The sequence below is a fragment of the Rhinichthys klamathensis genome, unplaced genomic scaffold (genome assembly GCF_029890125.1).
Source record: "Rhinichthys klamathensis goyatoka isolate OS25496 unplaced genomic scaffold, OSU_Roscu_1.1 h1tg000338l_1, whole genome shotgun sequence".
Taxonomy (NCBI): domain Eukaryota; kingdom Metazoa; phylum Chordata; class Actinopteri; order Cypriniformes; family Leuciscidae; genus Rhinichthys; species Rhinichthys klamathensis.
The window spans coordinates 2,516,922-2,539,107 of record NW_026606852.1 but is presented as its reverse complement, the minus strand read 5'-3'; the positions used below and the strand labels follow the sequence as shown (position 1 = coordinate 2,539,107).

General features: G+C 41.5%; 1 protein-coding gene across 1 annotated transcript in view; it reads right to left on the bottom strand.

The window, feature by feature from the left end:
• The window catches only part of sfrp5 (secreted frizzled-related protein 5), a 31,109-nt gene extending 14,613 nt beyond the window's left edge, over window positions 1-16,496 (bottom strand). The window contains exons 1-2 of the mRNA XM_056272432.1: window positions 15,681-16,496; window positions 5,210-5,287 (exon numbers count right to left, since the gene is read on the bottom strand). Coding sequence (XP_056128407.1) covers window positions 5,210-5,287; window positions 15,681-16,206 — 604 coding nt within the window. The 5' untranslated portion in view covers window positions 16,207-16,496. The remainder of the gene's footprint in view (window positions 1-5,209; window positions 5,288-15,680) is intronic.
• Between the last annotated feature and the right edge of the window lie 5,690 nt (window positions 16,497-22,186).

The window sequence follows — 22,186 nt, the reverse complement described above, 5'->3', positions numbered from 1 at the left end:
TAAAATGCTCAGCCCAACGCACAAGAATTTCTTGTTTGTCCTTGTGCAGAATTGTACCATCTGCAGATCTGATAGGGGTGATTCTGTTTTCTGTTTCTGTTTTCTGTTTCTGTTTCTGTTTTCACTCATCCCCTACACAATACAGCGGAAAGCGTATGGGCTAATTTTAGCTCAGCTATACAACAAGCCGCTACTGACACAATTGGTTTCACTTTTAAGCGTCACCAGGACTGGTTTGACGATAGCTGCCCCGAAATATTGGTCCTTCTGGAGGAGAAGCGTAAAGCCTTCACCGCTCACCTCTCCAATCCACAATCTCCCTCTTTGCGCTCACACTGGAGTAATATCCGTGCTGAGGTGCAACGCCGGCTTCGCATAATGGAGAATGATTGGTGGCTTAGGAAAGCCCATGAAATCCAAGGCTATGCGGACACCAACAACTCTCAAGCCTTCTACGATGCAATAAAATCACTATATGGACCCCAAAAACGTAGAATCACCCCTATCAGATCAGGAGGGACCTGCTGACATAAGCAGAGGGCTCAATATTCCACCCTCGCCCAGAGCTGTGGAAGCTTTGGGTCTGGCCCCTGAGGGGGCACAGTACCTGGAGGCTGGCCTGTCGGCTGGAGTAGTAGAGACCATACCCAGCTCTAGAGCTCCCTCCACGAGGAAATTGTACGGCCTAAAATGGAATGTTTTCACCGTTTGGTGTAGAGAGAGTGAGGTGGACCCAGTTAACTGCCCTATGGCTTCAGTGTTGGAGTTCCTCCAAGATCGCTTCTCTGCTGGTCTTACCCCATCTACACTCAAGGTGTATGTGGCTGCCATTGCGGCTTTCCACACTCCTCTGAGTGATGGGCCTCTGGGAAGACATCAGCTGGTCGTACGTTTCCTCAGTGGGGCTTGGAGGATGAGACCTGCAACTCGGACCAGAGTTCCCACATGGGACCTGGCAGTGGTTCTCGAAGGGCTGGTTAAGGCCCCCTTCGAACCACTGGAGTTGGCTGAGGCTAAGAACCTGTCACTTAAGGTGGTCTTTCTCCTTGCCATTACTTCTCTTAAGAGAGTAGGAGATCTCCAGGCGCTCTCCATATCTCCTCAGTGCCTGGAGTTTGCTCCTGGTAGAGTTAAGGCCATCTTGCACCCTAGACCAGGCTACGTCCCGAAGGTGGCGTCTAATTTGGCGAGGTCGACAGTTCTACAGGCATTTCATCCCCCACCTCATGTGACGGCGGAGGAGGGTAGTCTTCATCTGCTCTGCCCTGTTAGAGCATTTGACATATATGTTCAGAGATCTCAGTGGAGAAAAGCGGACCAGTTGCTGGTGTGTTTCGGGTCGCCCAGGAAGGGGCTCCCCGCATCCAAGCAGACCATCAGTAACTGGATTGTTCAGGCTATTTCCCTGGCCTATCAGGTGAGCAGTTTGCCTACACCTTTGGCTGTGATTGCTCACTCTACCAGAGGTATGGTGCCCTATAGAGCCCTCCGTTCAGGGGTACCAATTCATGAGATATGTGATGCGGCTGGCTGGGCCACTCCGCACACATTCACAAGATTGTATAGTCTTGACCTCCCATCGACCTCCTGGTGCACAAGTGCTCTTGTCCTAGTTGTGCCTGAGACAGCTTCACACTGGGATAGGCAGGTGTCATTGTGGCATAGTGGGTACTCGTTCCCCAAAGTGTCATATCGACGCAGTTTGAGTTCCCTTGAAAGGGAACGTGCCGGGTTACGACTGTAACCCTTGTTCACTGAGAAAGGGAATGAGAACTGCGTTTCTCCGCCACGCCTCCTCCTGCCTGGGAGCTACTTGCTTCATCGCGAAGCTAACGCTGTTGTGTGACGGCGTCCCTTTGTAGCTTCCGGGGGTCCCGTCACACTCTACATCATCACGCAACACAAATAGGATTGGACTAGTTTCATTCATACTTCAGACGCAATACGCTAAGGGGCGATTCCCCAAAGTGTCATATCAACGCAGTTCTCGTTCCCTTTCTCAGGGAACAAGGGTTACAGTCGTAACCCGAGTCGATTTCCTGAACTGGAATACAAATTACTTTGAACTGACCTTCAAGAGACAGTTCACCCCAAAATGTAAAATTCTATGAAAATGTTGTTCTTAAAGTTGGCATGAAATCAAATTTCACAAATCTTCTTTTTATATGTAATATTGTAGTGTTTATTATAAATGATTTATCTGTGCACTTCATTATTTTTTTTTAAATTCATGTACCCTTATAATCTTTAATCAAATACATTACCCTTCCCTCCCCCCTCAAAACGACCTCTCTTCTCTTTCGGTCACGTGCCATGGCGAAAGGGTGCGGCTATCGGTGCGGGTAGTTCGGTAGAATTAAATGTCCTTATTCCTTTATATCCGCAGGACTCGCGTGTGATAACTGTCTCTTTAGCCGGGCTCCTCAATAAAAAATCCTTCATGGGAGGGTAACGGTGGGGAGTCCGGTAGAGAGAAATCCTCCACAACTGAATGTAAACCAGCATTCAAATCTGCCTCCATTTTGTTTGCAACGCCCAACCTCCAACGATCCAATCAATTCCCGAAGGACGAAATCAAGCCCCGCCCTACATTTTTTTCTAATTTCAGAAGCCGTTTCACTCGGATATACGTCACAACAAGGAAAAAATCTCAACTTCTGTTTCATGCCGACTTTAACCTGACATGTATGACTTTCTTTCTTTTTCAGAACACAGATTATGATGTTCAGAGAATGTTGGGTGGATTTGGACCACAATGGACACACATATTTTTTTTAAATATATTTTTCTTGTTTTCAAGAGAAGAAATAAAAATCATTAAATATTTCCATCCACCTATTTTTAGGAGCATAATCAGGATATTGCATAAAAAATGCTTGAAAAGGCCAAGATGCACATGAATTCTATAAATGTGCATTAAAAAAACATATGCGGTCCATTGAGGCAGATACATTCCTTTCAATCCGACAAGACATGCGCATAAACTACGATGGCAACACATTTACCAAATAAATCCCTCAATGCGCAACAAAAAACTCACATGACTTTGCAGTGGAAGTGATTGGATAACTGGACTAACCAGCGGATCAGTTTCATCGCACAGCATCTTAAATGTTGGTTTGATCATTCTGAAATGCCTGAGCCAATGTCTGTCATAAAACTTATTTTCTTTAATTCCCTCCCAGAAGAGTCTCATATGACTTCGTTCCCAAAAGGTTCTTCAGAAAGGAGAATGACAAATCAGATATAAACAAAACTAAGCCATTTAAAATCCCCAAACCAAACTTAAAAACAATGGATTTCCTTAGCGCTACATAAAATATTAAAATTAATTGTATCCAGAGCCAGTGAATAGACTCTAATGGAGAGGTTTCTCAGCAGCGATCTGCACATGCACAAACCTTAAATCATTTGATGTGTGCTGCTGTCCAGTATGTGTTGAATACACTGATTACTGTTAGATTGTGGAAACTGGCCGTAACATCCAACTAAGATTAATAGAGCACACTATTAAACTTACTATCAAAATAAACTGTACAGCACTAGTTAACAAACAACAAGTCATGTGAAATGGAGTCACGTCAGGTACCAGTGAAATGGAGATCAGGGGAAGAAATTAATCAAGCGGTAATATCCTGTCATGCATTATGCTTTCAGTATGTGGAGTATCTTAAAGGTTCTCTAAGCGATCCTGGGTGACGTCACTTCTTGTTGACGTTTAAAGTATTGTCAAACAAAACGGAGGCTAGCTAGACCCTCCCTCCTCCTCATCCGCACACTAACCCCCCAAACACCACCCCCACACCCTTCTTGTCGGTCATTGGCTGGAACAGTTTGTTATGTTTCGGGGAGCGGGTCGCCGCAGTTTGTTTTTGTTGCTGTTTGTGGAGCCTGGGCTATCTACAGAGATCGCGTTTCTTTACAGTGTGTTCAGGGGACAGGCAGCCAGCGGTAAGTGAGGAGATGTTTGCTGTATGTGACAAAAAATGTTTTGGCCTAAAAAACGCGCGACATCGCTTAGAGCACCTTTAAGAAAGCACCTCTTTTTTCTAGAGGATAAAAAAAAATAAAAAATTTAACTCTCTTTGTGATGTCTGCACTTCATTTTCTGACTTTAATGTAGAAAATCTAGAACATACACTCAGGCTACTACTAACAATATTTTCTAGTGTCATCTGTCAAAGTTATCAAGGAAAATACATGCAAATCCAAGAGAAACAGGCCTCACAGCCAAAGATAAGTCAGGCGTATGTGTGACTCTACTGTGCTATAATCCTCTGCCCTCTATAGGGAAGGCTTTTCAAATGACTTTTAACCTTGAAACTCTTTTATTCAATGCCAGAGACTCATTCTAGAGATTCACATTTGACAGATCAATGGACCTCTAGTCAGAATACATCACTTTTATACGAACCATAAAAAATCCAAAACTATTAGAACAGGAATCCTCCAGCACCATTTAAAAACTGGATGTCAATTCCATATGAACTCATGTATGTGACCCATGCGTTGAAAACAGGTCACTTTGCTGCATGTTTGAGGTGTTTTGCATATTATTTATGTGGAATTTGATATATTTCAAACTGCATTCAACTTCTCTAATTTGAAAATATGTTTTAATACATTTGTCAAATTTGCATTTTAACTTTACTTCTGTAATTTAATGATAAAGCACGATGGGATGTTTAACAAAAGTAAGGTCAACTCTGAATGACAAATATTAACATTGAATTATTGAAAAATTGACATTCTTAGTTTCATTTAATAAGTTTCCTGAGCCAGTTTATTTCATTTCTACGATATTTAGTATCGATACTGAGTTACCTGAGGCTGGTTTTGCACAACATTAGTCTAACTAGATCTGGGCATCACCCACTAAAACCATAAAAACATGCTATATATATAGATGCCCATGTCTACACATACAAAGACATCAATATATAAATTGCATTGAGTTGCTATATACATATTTGCATAGTATATTTAATGCGATGCATAGCAGAGCAACCTCATATTGTATCTGTTTTTTCTCATGATGTCACATTTATGTTCAGCCTAAATATTACAGTGGCCGCTTTCCCATACAAGCAAACCGCAGACTTTCTCATAAATTTTTTTCATTACAATTTTTGACCATTATGAAGAGATCACAACTATAGAGTTATTTAAGTTGTCAAATGTGATGTCTTAATAAAAGTTAATATCTTACCAAAATCACTGGCGCAGTAGTGCTCCATTATGGTGTCTGCTTTCAATTCGTTGTCACAGGGTGGACACACTTTTGAAACTACAGGGTAAAGAAGGAAAGATGGTTAAAAATTAGTGTCTCATAAAGAACCATTAAACATAAAATGTAGCCATTTACAATAAGTACACCATTTTTGGTATTTAAAGTAGACTAATGTTTAGGTAATCTAAAAATTGTCACGGGTTGTGGCGCGGGTTGAAGAAGAGTCTGAGGCAAGAAGGCTCCAATGCAAACATTTACTGATAACAAACTCCAAACAGGTACAGGCAGGCAGGCAAACAAAACTCACACAAATACAACTATACATCGACGACGACCGACAAAGACTGAATGAACAGAAGCAAACTAAATACAGAGACAAATGAACACTAACGAGGTGAAGACAGGTGACACAGATGATGATGACGAGGGACAGGTGGATAATGAGGGAGTGAGTACAGGTGTGGAGACAAGGAGGATTCTGGGTAGTGTAGTGAAGATGACTAAGACAGACAGGTGCAGACGAAGACTGTGACAGAACGCCCCCCTTCAACAAGGCGCGACCTCGCGCCGTAGAACATCAATGGGGTGGGGGGGCGGGCGCCCTGAAGGCTGGCCAGGGCGTGGCCAAACTGGGACGGGAAGCCTCCAGGGCGGATCAGGAAGTGCAGGCGGCCAGGGCGGGGCAGGACGTGCAGGCGGCCAGGGCGGAGCAGGACGTGGCCAGGGCGGAGCAGGACGTGGCCAGGGCGGAGCAGGACATGGGCGTGGCCAGGGCGGTGGAGACCCTTCGGGCGGCCATGGCGGTGCGGACCCTTCGGGCGGCCATGGCGGTGCGGACCCTTCGGGTGGCCATGGCGATGGAGGCCCTTCGGGCGGCCATGGCGGTGCGGACCCTTCGGGCGGCCATGGCGATGGAGGCCCTTCGGGCGGCCATGGCGGTGCGGACCCTTCGGGTGGCCATGGCGATGGAGGCCCTTCGGGCGGCCATGGCGGAGCCCTATGGCCCCCCCCAAAAAATTTAATGGGGAGAGTGACAGAGTCATTACTAGTCTCTGGGCTGGACGGAACCAGCGGTGAAGGGGTCTCTGGGCTGGACGGAACCAGCGGTGAAGGGGTCTCTGGGCTGGACGGAACCAGCGGTGAAGGGGTCTCTGGGCTGGACGGAACCAGCGGTGAAGGGGTCTCTGGGCTGGACGGAACCAGCGGTGAAGGGGTCTCTGGGCTGGACGGAACCAGCCGCCGAAGGAAGCTCAGGGCTGGACGGGACCAGCAGCGAAAGAAGCTCAGGGCTGGACGGGACCAGCGGCGAAAGAAGCTCAGGGCTGGACGGGACCAGCGGCGAAGGAAGCTCAGGGCTGGACGGGACCAGCGGCGAAGGAAGCTCTGGGCTGGACGGGACCAGCGGCGAAGGCTTGATGCAGGACGGATCTGTCTCAGGCTGGGCAGGCATGACATGAATCATCTCAGGCTGGGCAGGCATGACGTGAACCGTCTCTGGCTGGGCAGGCTGGACGTGAATCGTCTCTGGCTGGGCAGGCTGGACGTGAATCGTCTCTGGCGCAGGATCAGCGGGCTCTGGCGCAGGATCAGCGGGCTCTGGCGCAGGATCAGCGGGCTCTGGCGCAGGATCAGCGGGCTCTGGCGCAGGATCAGCGGGCTCTGGCGCAGGATCAGCGGGCTCTGGCGCAGGATCAGCGGGCTCTGCTGGATCCGGGGTGAAAATGGACGGCGTGGCGAAGATGGTTGGAGGCATCACTGGGGTGATGGTGATGCGGAGACCTCTCTCAAACAGGATCCTGATGAGGTAGTCTGTTAGGGTATGGCCCGCCGAGTCCATCTTTTGTTTGGTCGGTCGTTCTGTCACGGGTTGTGGTGCGGGTTGAAGAAGAGTCTGAGGCAAGAAGGCTCCAATGCAAACATTTACTGATAACAAACTCCAAACAGGTACAGGCAGGCAAACAAAACTCACACAAATACAACTATACATCGACGACAACCGACAAAGACTGAATGAACAGAAGCAAACTAAATACAGAGACAAATGAACACTAACGAGGTGAAGACAGGTGACACAGATGATGATGACGAGGGACAGGTGGATAATGAGGGAGTGAGTACAGGTGTGGAGACAAGGAGGATTCTGGGTAGTGTAGTGAAGATGACTAAGACAGACAGGTGCAGACGAAGACTGTGACAAAAATACTGTATGCTTCAGACGGTAACTTGAATTTATTCTAGTCAGAAATATAATTTACCTGTATAATGATTAAATGAACCTGACTACATGTATTTTTGTCAGCCATTGGTCTAACAAACAGATAGCCCCGCCCCCAAATTTGGTCATTGGTTGAGTCAGTGCTGCTGTGTCATATTGGTTGAGATTGTATTGGTGGTCATTGATGAGATAAACTGTTATCTGAGGTCAGTAGCAATGATACAGTAAGTTTACTGAAATATTCAGTGCAGTCAATTAATCACAGAAGACTCAAACAAACCAATAAAGGCTGGGAATGATTCACATTTACTAAAATGATTGGTTTGGTAAAATTAAACTCTCATGTGATTGTTTATCCTAACAGCTCTGATATGGTGTTTGGTTTAGTGCAGCGAGTAGAACTCTGTTTCATTTCAATGCTGGACTCATGTAGGGGCAGCAAGCCAGTGCTAATGGACCTTAATCCACAGTGTTTGAAGCCATGAGAGGGAGAGGTTTGGCAGCTGCTAGTTTTATTTCATCACCGAGGAAAGGGAAGTTATAAAACAAGATTAAAACTTTCAGTGGTTCATCACTGTGAAATCACGTCCCTTCAGATAGTGTGTGTACAGTATGCCCTACATATACCTGGACTATAGTCTAAGGGGAAAATATTTGTGGCCTCTCCACAACAGGATGTGTCTGAATGTCAACCAGAATATTTTACACTCGTTGCAAACATACGAAGACAAATGCAGGGGTAAGCTTTTAATAGGACACTGTGAAAACATTCTTCTCAGCAGTTTGACAGTGAAAATATTCACTGGAACATGCAAACAGCTTTACATGACCTTCTTGGAGCTGATAGTTATTTGCTGATCTTATTTTTAACTGTAGAGATACAGATGTTTATCGTGCCACCTACTGGGGTTAGGATTCTGTTCAGTGGGCTTAAAGTACTGTATAACACACATCCTGTACACATGCTCATATGGGAAAATTAATGTAGTTTTAAACTTAGTTAAAGGGGATCTATTTTTTCCATTTTTATAAATATATTCCAGTAATATAAATATCAGATGTCCCCAGAATGTGTCTGTAAAGTTTTAGCTCAAAATACCCCACAGGTAATTTATTATAGCATGTTGAAATGGTAGTTCCCTTTCATTCGGGAACTCCTCCGACAAGACGTCTCCGTTCCCTCCTCAGGGAACGAGGGTTACCATACGTAACCGAGATGTTTTTAAGGTTGGCCAAAGATATGCTGTTTCCGTGCATGTATCTTTAAATGCAAATGAGTTTCTGCTCCCTTAATGGCTAGGAAAGCCAGGTGTTTCTCCCTCCTATCTGATTCGAGGTCTTGATAAATTGTGGTATGTCTTTGTTGTTTAGAATCCAGTATTCGTGTTATTCTTTTCTTTTATGAGTTTAATTAAGAGCTGTCTTGTCTTCTGTCCAAACATACAGCGCCATCGTTAAAGAATGATCGACTTTTACGTACGCCAGGTGACCTGTAAATGCAAAAAAAAAGTTTCCAATGCAGTTTTCAATGCAGAAAAAAAAATCATTTTTTCAAATTGCCTGAATAACCACCTAGTGTGAGCTTAAAAAATTGTTGCAATATATGGGAGGGAAATTGATTTGTCTCCATTGGGCATATGTTCAATGCGCAATTTGAAGGGTAATGGAAACGCAGCTACCGGTAATCTCTCTCTTTTTTTTTTCTGTTTTGAAAGTTGTGAAAACACTATTGTGGAGTTTTTCTTTTGCTATTTGAGCAAATGGGAACACGAAACATATATTTAATATAGTCTCTCATTCACCACTATAGAAGTTTACACAACTTTATTGTAAAATCCAAGCCAATGTTTATTATCGTTTTATTACAAGCTCTGCCATGTTCTCTTTTTGCTGGCAGAGTGTCATCTGTTCTGTTTTTTTTTTTTTTTTTTTTTTTTTTTTTTTTTTTACAGGTGATTCCCTGGAGATTGGAGATTTATAGCAGCTCCATGTCAGCCTTACTCGCTCATTGTAACAACTAACCTCTACCACTCCCACAGCATACACGCGTCAAAGTAGCCGGAGCAACTTTTCTCTATTTACGGATATGACGAGACACGCATGGTTGAGTGATGCAAGTACGCGATTTCCCGCGAAAACCACCCCGACAGGTCTAAAACATAAACACTTATAATAGGCTTACCGTAGTGAATCAGGGTAAGACGAACACGTTTTGGAAGATGGATTGCTCTTGTATTGATTCATTATTTAAATCTGAATTTTGCTTTAGTTGTAAGTGTTTTATTTTTTTATTTTATTTTAAAGAACTAAAAGTGTTCAAGCAAGTGTGTATTAAATTGATCAGAAATTACAGTAAAGACATTTACATTGTTTAAAAAAAATCTATTTCAAATAAATGCTATTCTTTTCAACTTTACATTCATCAAAGAATGCTGAAAAAAAATGTATCACGAAATTAGTTTATTAGAAGGATTTTTGAAGGATCATGTGACACTAATGACACCGATTTTACAATATTACTGTATTACTGTTTTAAAAAAATGCAGCCTTGCTGAGCACGAACAACTTCTTTCAGAATTATTAAAAAATCTTAGACCCCAAAAGACCCCAAACGTTTGAACAGTAAAATATATAATCATTTTTGTAAAGATTTTTCTATTATTATTATTCAATTTTGGAAGAAAATTTTACCCCATCTCTTCTTTGATGTCTGATAATGGTTGTTTTGACATTCGGGTATAAGTGTCAGGTGCATTGTCCAGTTCCAAACTTCTGGGCTTCTATCACATCATCAATCTGCTTAACCGAGGAAGAATGCTGGATGTGGCATGTGAAAATGTGTACAGCTAAAAATATAGAAAGCTCTGTTCGAACTCTGTGGGGTGGGTCTGGTGGAACAAACCATGACCAGATTGGCTAAAGCTTGAAGTTCTCCACTGAAATCAACCACACAATGACGTTTGTTATATCTGATCTCTGAGGTGACGAATTTGATTTTGTCATATATTCAGCACAGGTTCTCCCTTGAGCTCACAAAACAAAAGCATCTGTTAACAAGAGCTTACATGGCTCGTCTCCAGACTCCCCCTTCCAGGTTAAAAACCAAGGGTCAGAGTTTATCACCCCAGCCTCAAGCACAGACATAGCGGTAGATAATGAGGGGAGGGGTCAAAGTTCACCAGGCTTCAGTGCACAGGTCGTGGGGAGTTGAACCCCTCTGTACATTTTAACCGTCATTTGGTCCCTGAGCAGAAATTCCCATACATTCAGCATTCAGCGGGACGGAGACGTGACGTGGACGGTGACTTGCACACACTGAGCGTGCTGTGGAGGAAACTTTTGTTTCGTACTCGCAGGCCGTCGTGAGCTGCATTCTTGAAGCTGAAATGTCTTATTTGCACAGCAGAACGATTTATTCTGTTTTGCAGGGTGGCTCGCTGGCATGATGCCTGGTAGAAACTGAGCCAAAGCATGTGTCAGGAGACTGAGCGAGGGTAATTCTGCAAACCGAGTTTCTGCAAGAAGTGCCAATTCAGAGATTGAGTGATATCAGAGCAATACTTTTTTGTAATCTATTCCCTTAAATTTCCCGTTGAATACTCTCTTGTGTTCGTTGAAACATGTGTAAGGACTCAACAGAACTGCTTCTGAAAGAATTCTTTTTAATAAGCAAGAGTGCTTTAGTTCTAAAGCAGTGTCTGCATTGTAAATCTTTTTGTCAGGTAACCTAAAAATGTGGTTCATTTGGTAACATCAGTTGTTTTTTTATTCAAGTGTACTGACCAAAAAAATGATGACCTAAAAGTTATGTAACCTACTGTACTCAGGTTGACATTATTTTGTGGGTAAAACTTGAATAAAGCCAATTAAGTTATTGATTGTATGGGGTCAAATTGTCTGTCTGTCCGTCTCAGTTTTTTTATTTAGAGTAGACAGATTATTTTATAGTGGCCACACAAGGAAGTTGTCACAAAGGCTGTATCTCAAACCACACATTCATGCAAGAGTCAATGATTTAATGAAAGTATAATTTGAAACTGGAAAGCCACAACAAGGGTATTTTTCATAAATGATTACCTAAAATTATTATTTATACTACCTTTTAAATTTTTCACACCACACTACGCTGTTTACGAAATTGTTGAAATTTGACACAAAATCTATAATGGCTGACTGTCAGGTTTCGTTGTGACTACACACTCCATATAGTGTGACAACATGCCCCACTATGCTGTCACAAAAAATAACAGATTTTTTTTTTCCTGTGCAGTAATGATGAACATGTCCAATAGTTTTTTTGTTTGCTTGTTTGTTTATGTATGTCTACCTATACAGAAATTAATGTTTAAAAATATACCCAAATTGAGAGTTTTTCGTGAATTGAGACAATTAGCACCAGTCAACCCTATTATTCATTTAAAGTACTTGAATAAGATCTCATATTTAATAAGACAAGAAACCCGTAAGTGATGCAATCTGTCACTAAGACCTTCCCACAGTTTGTCATCATGGATATGAATGTACATGTTTAAGTCCTTACTGTTTCCTCAGAGACTACAGGTATTTCTGTATCCGAGTGATTTCTGCATCGCTGACTTTCTGCATCACAGTTTATGGGGAAAATGCTCTGTTTAAACTATGCACAGGTCATAATTTTATGGCTCATTTGGACCCATGAAGTTATGAGTAGCAACACTTTGGACATAAAACATTAATCAGGATGAAAAACTGCTGTGATTTATGTCTGTTTAAATGTGCAGTGAGCGGAGACAGAGACAGGTTTACATGTCTCCCCAAGCCGCCCCTAAGGCAGCAGCGCCTCTGCATTCAACAGAACCCTGCAAACAATGGATTACACATTCACTCTAATCTGAGCTGGTAGAATTGTTTTATCTTGTTCATTTCTATGTTTAGCCTAATTAATTGTCTCTTCTCAGTTCTGTTCTTTAAATAAAACGAGACTCTAAAAATCTAGAGCAGCAAAACTAATGATTTTCAAACAGGTTTCACAGACACTCCCCCTCTCTGCCATTGGTCAGCTAACAAATAGCCCCGCCCCAAACTGCTGAACGAATGCAGTTGGGTGAACCTGATTTCACCATCAACATCCTTGTTGATCCTGGAATGATTCAAATCAACCAATCAGATTAGAGGGATAGGTTAACAGTTAATGGGCCCTATTTTAACGATCTAAGCTCATGGTCTAAAGTGCAGGTCACAATTGCACTTAGAATTGACTTTTGCTAGTTTAACGACAGGAAATGGTCTAAAAGGGTTGTCTCTATTCTCTTAATGTAATGGTAATGGGTGTGTATGGGGCGTAGTGGGTGTGTTTTGGGCGTAACGTGCAAAAAAAAAAAAAATCAGAGTGTAATTACCCATTCCCTTTGAAAGCCAGTTGCACTCGCGCCATGGCGGATTCGCTATTTACATGGCGGAATTTGCAAGCGGATAGACTGAACACTTCTCCAGAGAGCAAGCGGATCTGCTCGTGCACGAGGTTAAAGCGCAAGAAGACCATCGACGGGACATTATCCGGATTCCACCATATCTCTATGTGCACAATATTAATCTTTTACATTGTAATCCTTTTATTTTTAATATTTGGCTAGTTTGTGTGCCGCTGGCCATCCCTGTGTGTGTAATAACCAGAGTGTACGCGCATTGTGGACCCGCCTATAGGCGCACATTACCAACGAGTAAAAAAATATTGCGGCATTGACTTTACACCATGTTTCAGTTGGTCAATGGCGCAGTCTATTTCAGTTGCCTCAAAATAGCTACGGGCCAACAATGCGCCTGAACACATTTTCAGACCAGCACGCCGATGGGCGCAAATGCATTTGCTATTTAAACAACGTGGCGCGGGGTGTATGATAGGGTTCAATGTCAAGTTTAGTCTTACAGCAAGATTTAGAGGCTTCTACACCGTTCATATTCACCTATCATTTCCCTCTGGTTTTAGGGATGTTATGGGTAGGGTAGGGTTAGGTTTAGGGATAGGGTTAAGACTATGTTTTTGGACAGGAATGTTGTTCCCGGTTCAACAGATGTCTTATTTGGCAAAATCATGATGACCACATAGTTGTCTCTGCATATTAAACTGGGATGAGAGAAAATATTTTAGCAATTAAAGTATTTCAATTCAGGTTTAAATTCATTTGAACTTTATAATCACAGATTTTAAGCGGTAAATATGTCATAAAACAGGATGTATGCTGGATTTTTTAGAGGAGCCAATAAAAAGGGTTCTTGTTTTGGCTATTTGTCTATTAAGAACAAGTCTTCTATTTGTAGAATGAACAATATTGTTTAAAGAGGCTTTTTGTTGCACTGTCCAATGTGATTTACTGGAATGTATCTCCAGAAACAGCCCGTCAAACATGTCTGTGGCTCTGGCTGTGAACGGGCCCCGTCCCAGGATTTCACCTCAAACCACAGGGGGAAAAAAACAGCTCTTCATGTCCCTGTGTGCCGGAGCTGACGGCTGCAGGCTGGAGCGACTTGCCGTGTCAAACGAGGGTTTGTGCTGTCATGTTATCTCTAGAGTCCTGTTTCACGTCGATGTGCACGCTCACCAAAACACACATCGCTGTAAACGCTTGCCCGTGAGCTACTTTCCCATCCAGCTGCGATGCAGAGAGCTTTTTACTTAGTTCTGCTAGTTTTCAAACTCTCAGTATCATGTAATTTCAGAGCAGCTATGGCTGTAATTGATATTGTCTCGAAGGTCCCACTCTTACTCTGCTTGCTCTTGAGCTTGCTGCAATTTTAAGGAGCTTATTTTTCTAACAGAAGCCAAACTACTTAATTCTGAAGTATGAAAACAGTATTGTGGAGTCACATTTTTTTCAAAAGCCTCTTTTTTTCCTTCTTTGAGAACATTGTTATCCATCAAATCTTAGCAGTGAAAAGAGAATGTGTGTGCATGTTTACTACTGTAAATGGATATATATATATATATATATATATATATATATATAAAGGTAATTATGACTACAGACTAACCCAAACATCTCATCTTACCCCATTAGAAAATGTAAATAAATAAACATTTATGTTTGATACAGTTTTACATTTCAGGATGTCCCCAGATTTTCCCAAAAATCGGTTAAGTAAACATAAGTTTTCTATTCTACCCAACTTTTTTGAATGAAAATGTCATTAGACACCATTTGGTAATAGTCCTAGTGTTATGTTAATTTTTATTTATATATCATATTTAAATAAAAGGAAAGCTGTATTGTACAGTAAATGTGATTCGTTTTGAACACAGCATACAGTAATGCATTTATATGTCTTAATGTTTTGTATAGGGAATTGCCTTTTGTGCATCACTTGTTGCATTAATCTTTACAAATGGTTGAGAAAATTAGGGTATTTTACAAACTGACAAAGAATAAGATTTGTTTGAGTTCTTTTTATTATTTATTTTTTTCTTTGGCACCACATGTTTTTATTAAAAAATAATTCATTTGATAATCCATTGTCCTGCATATATGGTTTAACACCATCCTCAAACTGAGCATTAACTACACTCCAGGCTATTTCTCTTCACTTGATCTTCCTCTTTCTATTACAATAGTCCTTCTCGTTTCAGTCAGACAAAGTAATGTACAACTTTGCCGACTAATTAGTGATCCAAAGGGTTTGGCTGCCTGGCTAATTGGAAACCTAAATGCACGATTAAACAAAGAGAGGCAGGGCGCAGCAGGAACGCTCCTCTCCACATTCCACATGAGATGTTTGCTTTAGATAGTGAAAGGTTTTTGTCCTTCCAAGAGCTTTTCCTAATTTTACTTTCTCCAGAGCTCTAGGCTAAACAAAGCAAGAGAAAATCCACCAATGGGCCTTATTGTATAGATCTATGGAGACTTAGTGATTATAATTTTTGTACTTTTTAAGCAAAAAGGGGAGGTTTTAAAATCAGCAAGAACTGATGCTTATTATAGGTTATCACTTATTAAAAAAAAAACTTAAGATAGTTCTGTTTAAAAAAAAAAGACATTTTTCATGCATCTCTCGTGAATTTATTTATTTATTTATTTTGTTGTAAAAATTTTATTTGTAGTTGTTTTTTTCTTGCTTATTTTTGCCAAATTTTTGTTTACAGGTACAGTTTTGTCACATCTGTGTTGCATTCCTTTCTTGTGTAAATTCATTTTGGATTTTCACTGAATGAATCAATAACAGTCATCTTTATATCTAAAACCACAGTGTTCTTGCAGGTCCTACCTGGAGTCTGAGTGGCGTGACCCGCCGAGAACTGCATGGGAATGCACAGATCGTTGTCGATGGGGAACTTCTCGCACTGTAGCATCTCTGGCCAGGGAAAGCCGTAGGTCTCCATGACTGGGGCGCAGCTGTCCCTCACCGCCTCGCACAGAGACCTGCATGGGTAGATGGGCCTGTCCAGGCATACTGGAGCAAAAAGGGAGCAGAGGAACACCTGCGTGTCAGCGTGGCATCGCTTTGCCAGTAGTGGCACCCAGCTGCCCGCCTGCTGCTTGACCTCAGGCATGGTCTCATGGTCCAGTAGGTTGGGCAGACGCATCTTTTTATAGCCCACGTTGTAGCAGAGCCGCAGGTCGGTTGGGATATCCACACACTGTGGCTGCTTGGCATAGAAGCGGCCGTTGTGGAAATTGTCCGATTGCCAGCTGTAGTAGTCGTACTCCTCTGCCGAAGCAGCTGAGGTGAGCAGAACCAACGCCAGGGTCACGGCCTGGGTCAGAGACACCTGCCTCTTCTGTTCTGCCATCCTCCTAAAGCTCTGCTGTAATTCAGAGGGGGAATGGGGGGAATCAGATCAAAAAGAAAAATTGTAATCCTTTTTGTTGTGTTTGAGAAGGGGAAAAAAAAGACTGGGTTTGTGCTGGGTTTTCCCTCCTTCTCGTCTCTGGTTGTCCTGCAGTTTATTAGAAACTCCTGCTAGCAGGCAATAGTGGAAGATCTCAGAGCTGAGCTCTTTTCTAGCTTGACTCAAGTGCACCTAGTGTATAAAAAGACAGTGGACTCAGGGCCCTATGAGCTGACAACCCCTGAGTAAGCTTGCCCACCCACCTCCCACTGGTTTCCCCTGTCCACCATAAGCCCCACCCCCTCCCAGCAACAGCCAACTGCTGCTCAGTGGGCGGCACCCCTGTAGCCCACCCCCCTCGCAGACACTTCTCCAGGCAGACCACGCGCTGTCCTGCACCACAATGCATGCGTGGAGTGTGCTGGGCTCATTCAATTTCTCTTTAGCTCTGAGGACACACAGATTTTCCACACATAGCATCAGCTCCGGCCTTTCACATTCTACTTTATTAGGAAATAATCAGAAGGCAAAAAAAAGATTCATCTACAGGTGGTCAGGGCATTCGGGATGTGCTGTTTGAGATATGCTAATGTTGCCGCTGGATGTGAATAGAAACTGGCTTTCTCTCTGTCTCCTTATATCATTTGCTGTCACACCGTGGAGCCCAAAATTCAACCCATAACAGCCACCCAGCAGCAGGGGGCCGCACTGCTATATTACAGCCGCCCAAATTGAGAAGCCTTCCTGACAGATCTTTATCTGTTAGCACTTATCAAGATTTATACATATTGTGAGGGCGCATTTTGTGATTAAACTACATATATTTTCGACTTAGCCAGGTTTTGATGAGTTATCTTTAGACATTGCTGCAGTGGAGAGAAAAAGGAAACAGGCCAAGATTAGTCCATCAGAGAGGCGGCATACAAATGACATAGCAAACGGTGGTTAAGGTAAATCTAAAAAGCAAACAGAATGCAGTTAGCAGGCTCTTTGAATGTTTACTTCTTGGAGTTTTACAAGCTGGCAGTGGATTCCACACCATTGCATAAATGCTGCAAAAATTACAGAAATCCTTATTTTTGTAGAAAGTCTGTTGAAATTTGATCTTATAGGCCTCCATTGTTGATTCTTTACAAAGTTTATCAAATTTTTGAGCCAGGACTGATCTCTGTGGGACTGAACAATAATCTCTCTCTCTCTCTCTCTCTCTCTCTCTCTCTCTCTCTCTCTCTCTCTCTCTCTCTCTCTCTCTCTCTCTCTCTCTCTCTCTCTCTCTCTCTCTCTCTCTCTCTCTCTCGAAATTTAAACTCATTCAGTCCTGTTTTGTGTTGCCCAGATTGTGTGAAAGAGGCACAATTTTACGCTCCTTACAAATCAATAATCACCACAGCGGATAGAAATGAGATTAAAGTGATGATGAGGAATGTTATTGGGGAAAATATTCTGATAGATATTTTGTATCCATGAGGCATTTCAGAGAATCAGCACATAAAACTGATATCAAGAGATCCCCAAAAAACGTTGGAAAGTGCTTTAAGTTTTTCATTTTGGGTATTTTAATTATGTATTTATTTATTTACATACATACATTTGAGGGCATTTTTCATATTTGCATATGCAAGGAATTTGGATTATTTTAATTATTTAGTAGCAATTTAATCAATTGCCATTTATTTTCTTTCTCCATTATCGGGGTCAATGAGGTATTTTGTAAAACGTCAATGAAAGTGTTATGGCCTTGATTTGATTCCAATATAATAATAAATAATGAGGGGTAGTGGAATATAGATCCTTAGATGTAGGTAGTGGAAACTGCTTTGTGAGCAGGTTCTCATTAGATAGACATGCTTTTTATTTTAGTTCAGTAAAAGACAAACTCCTCCTTCAGGCTTCATCAGCATGCAGGGCTGTGTTAATTGGCTATTCAACTCTACACTTCAACTTTCTCCAGCTTTGTGATTGGCTCAGCATTTAGAGATTAAGTTCAAGCACCGCTGGAAGTGAACTTTCAGCCAAATGCTTAAAGAAAGGATTTGAAGTGACTATTAAAAGGGTTTCAGGGTTCTGGAGAGGTGGCCCACTGCCCAGATATGCTCAGTAAATTCCTGATAAGCTGGGCAAGGAAAACCTGAAGAATAGAGAGAATGCTTTGGTCAAATGAGGGCACGGGATGTTTATTTCTTCATAGTAAATGTTATTTTAAAAGAATATGTAAATGTTAACTCACTGCACAATAGAAATATGTGTACAGACCGGGCTGAATTTATTTAGGATGGGAACAATAATATCCATGGAGATTGTTTTTCTGTTTTAGAGGGAATTTCTTTGCTCTTGGACAGAGTTATAATCTCATTTGGTTTTGATGGGCACACAATCCTGGCAGAATGACAGTGATAGCTGAATGTTTGTTCACATCTGCCAATAAAAGCATTAACTTATGGAGCACTTCAGATGCCACATGCATTACTGCTTTAACAAGAGACTTTATCATTTGGTTTGTCATGTATATATATTTCAAGAGGGAAATTTTACAAAGGATGCAATGTGTTTTATGGATATCAAAGAATTGTAAATATTTTCAGACGAAGATAAGCATAACATGTTTATACATCTGAAAACTATAGGAGTTTCGGGATTGAACAGATTTTGGGGTCCACATTCAAAATCTGGGATTCAAAATCTAATTTAAGCATGTAAATAAACATTTTTATTTTGTGCTTTTGACAAATTAAAAACAAAGAAACACTGTGCCTTAAAATGAGAGAAAAAAAAATTGATTTAAAAGATCCAATTTTCTTCTCTTTGATTTCCTGTAGGCCTCTTGGTTTTACAATTTTCGCTTAAAGTTAAAGGACTGAATCACAAAACGCATGTCCAATGACACTGTTTCAAGGGAAGTTTGTTATAAAATCACTTAGTCGCTGAAATGTGATGAAATACAGGGGTACATTTCTTACCGCGGATTTGACTCGGGAAAGAACCAAAATAAGTACTTTCGCTGGCAAATGAGTTCCACATAAACCACTTGGACACACCGGACTGTGAAACTATTTATTTATTATCCCTGGAAATGCAAGATCACATTTTCACTGTATTGGGTTCTCTGCCTGGCACAGCTGAAGGGACGCCACACTTGCAAGGCAGCCTTGGAGTCAGGCATGCTTGCGGGAAACGCACTTCAGTTTGGATTGTGCTTCCCCCAATCACAGGCGGGTCTTTAAGAGACCCTTGAAAAGATTGTGGTCATGGAGAAGAATTCAAAGGGACAGATCAGAGAATAAAGGGCCCTCAAAGCCAGGTTCTACAGAGGATGGAGGGGTCCGGGAGTCCTGGGGGTCTGCACATGCAGGCGATGATGTGAAACTTCCACTGACATGCCCGAGCTGCCACATGAGAAACAAAACAATGAAAGAGATGAAAATGAAGTATGGAATCCTGTGTATTTTTGAGTTTTATATGTCAAAGGAATTAATAATAAAAAGGCTTAGAGGACTCGCACAAGGAGTTTTTCTGGAATATCTCCTGAATAGAATAAAATATGCCAAAATTCAGCTTGGCATCTGTTTTACTTTGTCGGCACTTATAGTGGAAGAATTGCCGTACTGTACTAAATCACACTATTTTCTGTGCACATTTAGCATTTATGTAATATTCTCATAATTAAATGAGGTTTCCAAATGACATATCATAAGCTAAAGATATTTAGGAAACACACACCCAGTCCCAACAGATCAATCCATCACTCTTTAATGCTAGTTTGCATGTTGCTTCTGCTTATAAAAACAAACTAACTATTGAAAACCAAATGGCAGTTTGTGTTGGGTAACATCTCTAATATCTAATAGTCTAGCATGTGTCAATTGATTAATGTGTAATTATGAATGTCTCAGCCTTATTTTCACATGGCAACTGTCAGCAGTGTTGAAACAAAACGGGTATTCAGACAATTTCAGACTTTCCTCAACTGTCTCGCTGGCAAAATGTTTCTGCAGAATGTGGCTTTTGAACACGCTGACTCAAATTCCCTCCAGAGGATTTTCTTAATCATCTTATATGCCCTGCAAGGATGCCCGTGGCTCAGCTGCCATAACAGTCCATTACAGCAGGGGAACGAAGAGGGCTTTAAAGGTGGTGTAAGCGATGTTAGCTATTCAGGAACTCCACCAAAAGACTTTAACTCTAGTCTTAGTACTCCCTTCACTTCCATAAACATGTGAATGTGGGAGACAAAAAATGCAAGTACATGCGGAAAAGCTTTGACTACTGCTGTGTACCAATGTTTGGTAAACTCTGACTTGCAAATTTATACAACCAAATGAGAATTTACATGTCGCAGTCTGATCTCTAGGCTCAATAGACTGCAGCAGGAATGAGTCCTAAAACTCAGAAATGAGAATGTTTTTTTGTTTTTGTTTTTTACCTCAAGTTCCATCGTCCTGAAGTCAAAGGGTTTTTTGAACAGTTTTTTTTGTTCAAAGTCTAAAATAAATGCTATCAAATAAATCTAAAACATAAACCCATCAACACTCGTAAATGTTTAAGCTTTTACGCGTCTTGAAAAAGGTGAAATCTGTGTCTGAGGACAGCTCTGGGTGGAACGTCACGGGTTGCCATTTTGTAATTACAGATTTTGTTGCTGAATTGAAATATGTTATTTAATTAAGACTTTGAGATTTCAGGATTACCTCATTCAAATAGATAGAACTTGGTCTTGGAATGCCCAAAACAGATGACGGGAGGCATCGCGAATATGGCCGCCAAGTGAATTACCTTTTACTATATTACCGAATATAGTACCTCCGCGCACCCTGCTCGCACAGACATCACACATCATCAGTGCACTCCGTAATGCTATGCAGAGTTGTAGACAGACAGTCACAGAGCACTGCAAACAAACAGCAGCCCCCTTTTACAGTTCATCCTGAACCAAAACAACGAGCTTATGCTGCGTTCACGCCATGTCATAACCCTCATTACAATGGCAACCCGTGATGTTATACATGGAGCTGTTCACGTCCTCAGACTCGGATTTATGCGTTTTTATATCAACACTATCAATGTCGAAATGAGTCTGCAGCAGTCAGTTGGTAAAACTAGAGATTGAGACATGAAGTAATTTAAGTCTCTCATTTCCTGATGCTTTGCAGACTCGTTTATGTGTTTTGGAGGAGGCGTGGCTTTTGAGACACTCTGAAGGGAGAGTGGGATCTTATGCTTTCAGACCTAGCTTGCTATTGCTAGCCTAACTAGTGCACGCTCCTCAGAACATAGAAACTGTTTTTGGTCACATATTTGTTTCAGGTTCTTTTTTTTTTTTTACTGTTCATGTTTGCTCAAAAGTATGTGGCCTACATTATATCACAATACATATAAACTGTTGTACATAAATAAGGTAACAGTTAGCCGAGGGTCTAATATTTTAAACTGTTTTTGTGTCTTCGAAAACCTTAGACATCGAATATTTCAGAACACCGGTTTCTGTAGCCTATATGAGCTGGTCTGTAAACGCACAAGATGATTGACTGGCAGAATGTGCCTCAAAGTCTCTGACTGGCTGAACAAAGAATATGTCAAATCGCTGTCACAGGGACAGGTGTGATATTTCAGCAAACCTTATCCAATACGTCAGTTAATATGTAGATTTCTCTGCTATTTCTCTGTGCTATTATATAAAATATGCATACAGAATAATTTTTAATCAATAAAGGTAAAGTATATCAAATGTATATGAAAATTTTAAAAAGCAAAGAGGGGGAGAGTGAGTCAGTAACTTTTGAATGGTTCTAGTCTTGTTTTGGCATTTGGCTATTGCTATTTATCCATTCAGTTTTCTTCATTTTCTTCTTCTCTTTCCGCATGTAGTCTTCATGTGACCTTATACAGCATTCAATATCTTTAGATCAGCAGCTAGCTTCTTCTCTGTTTGTATTTGCTCAGTATG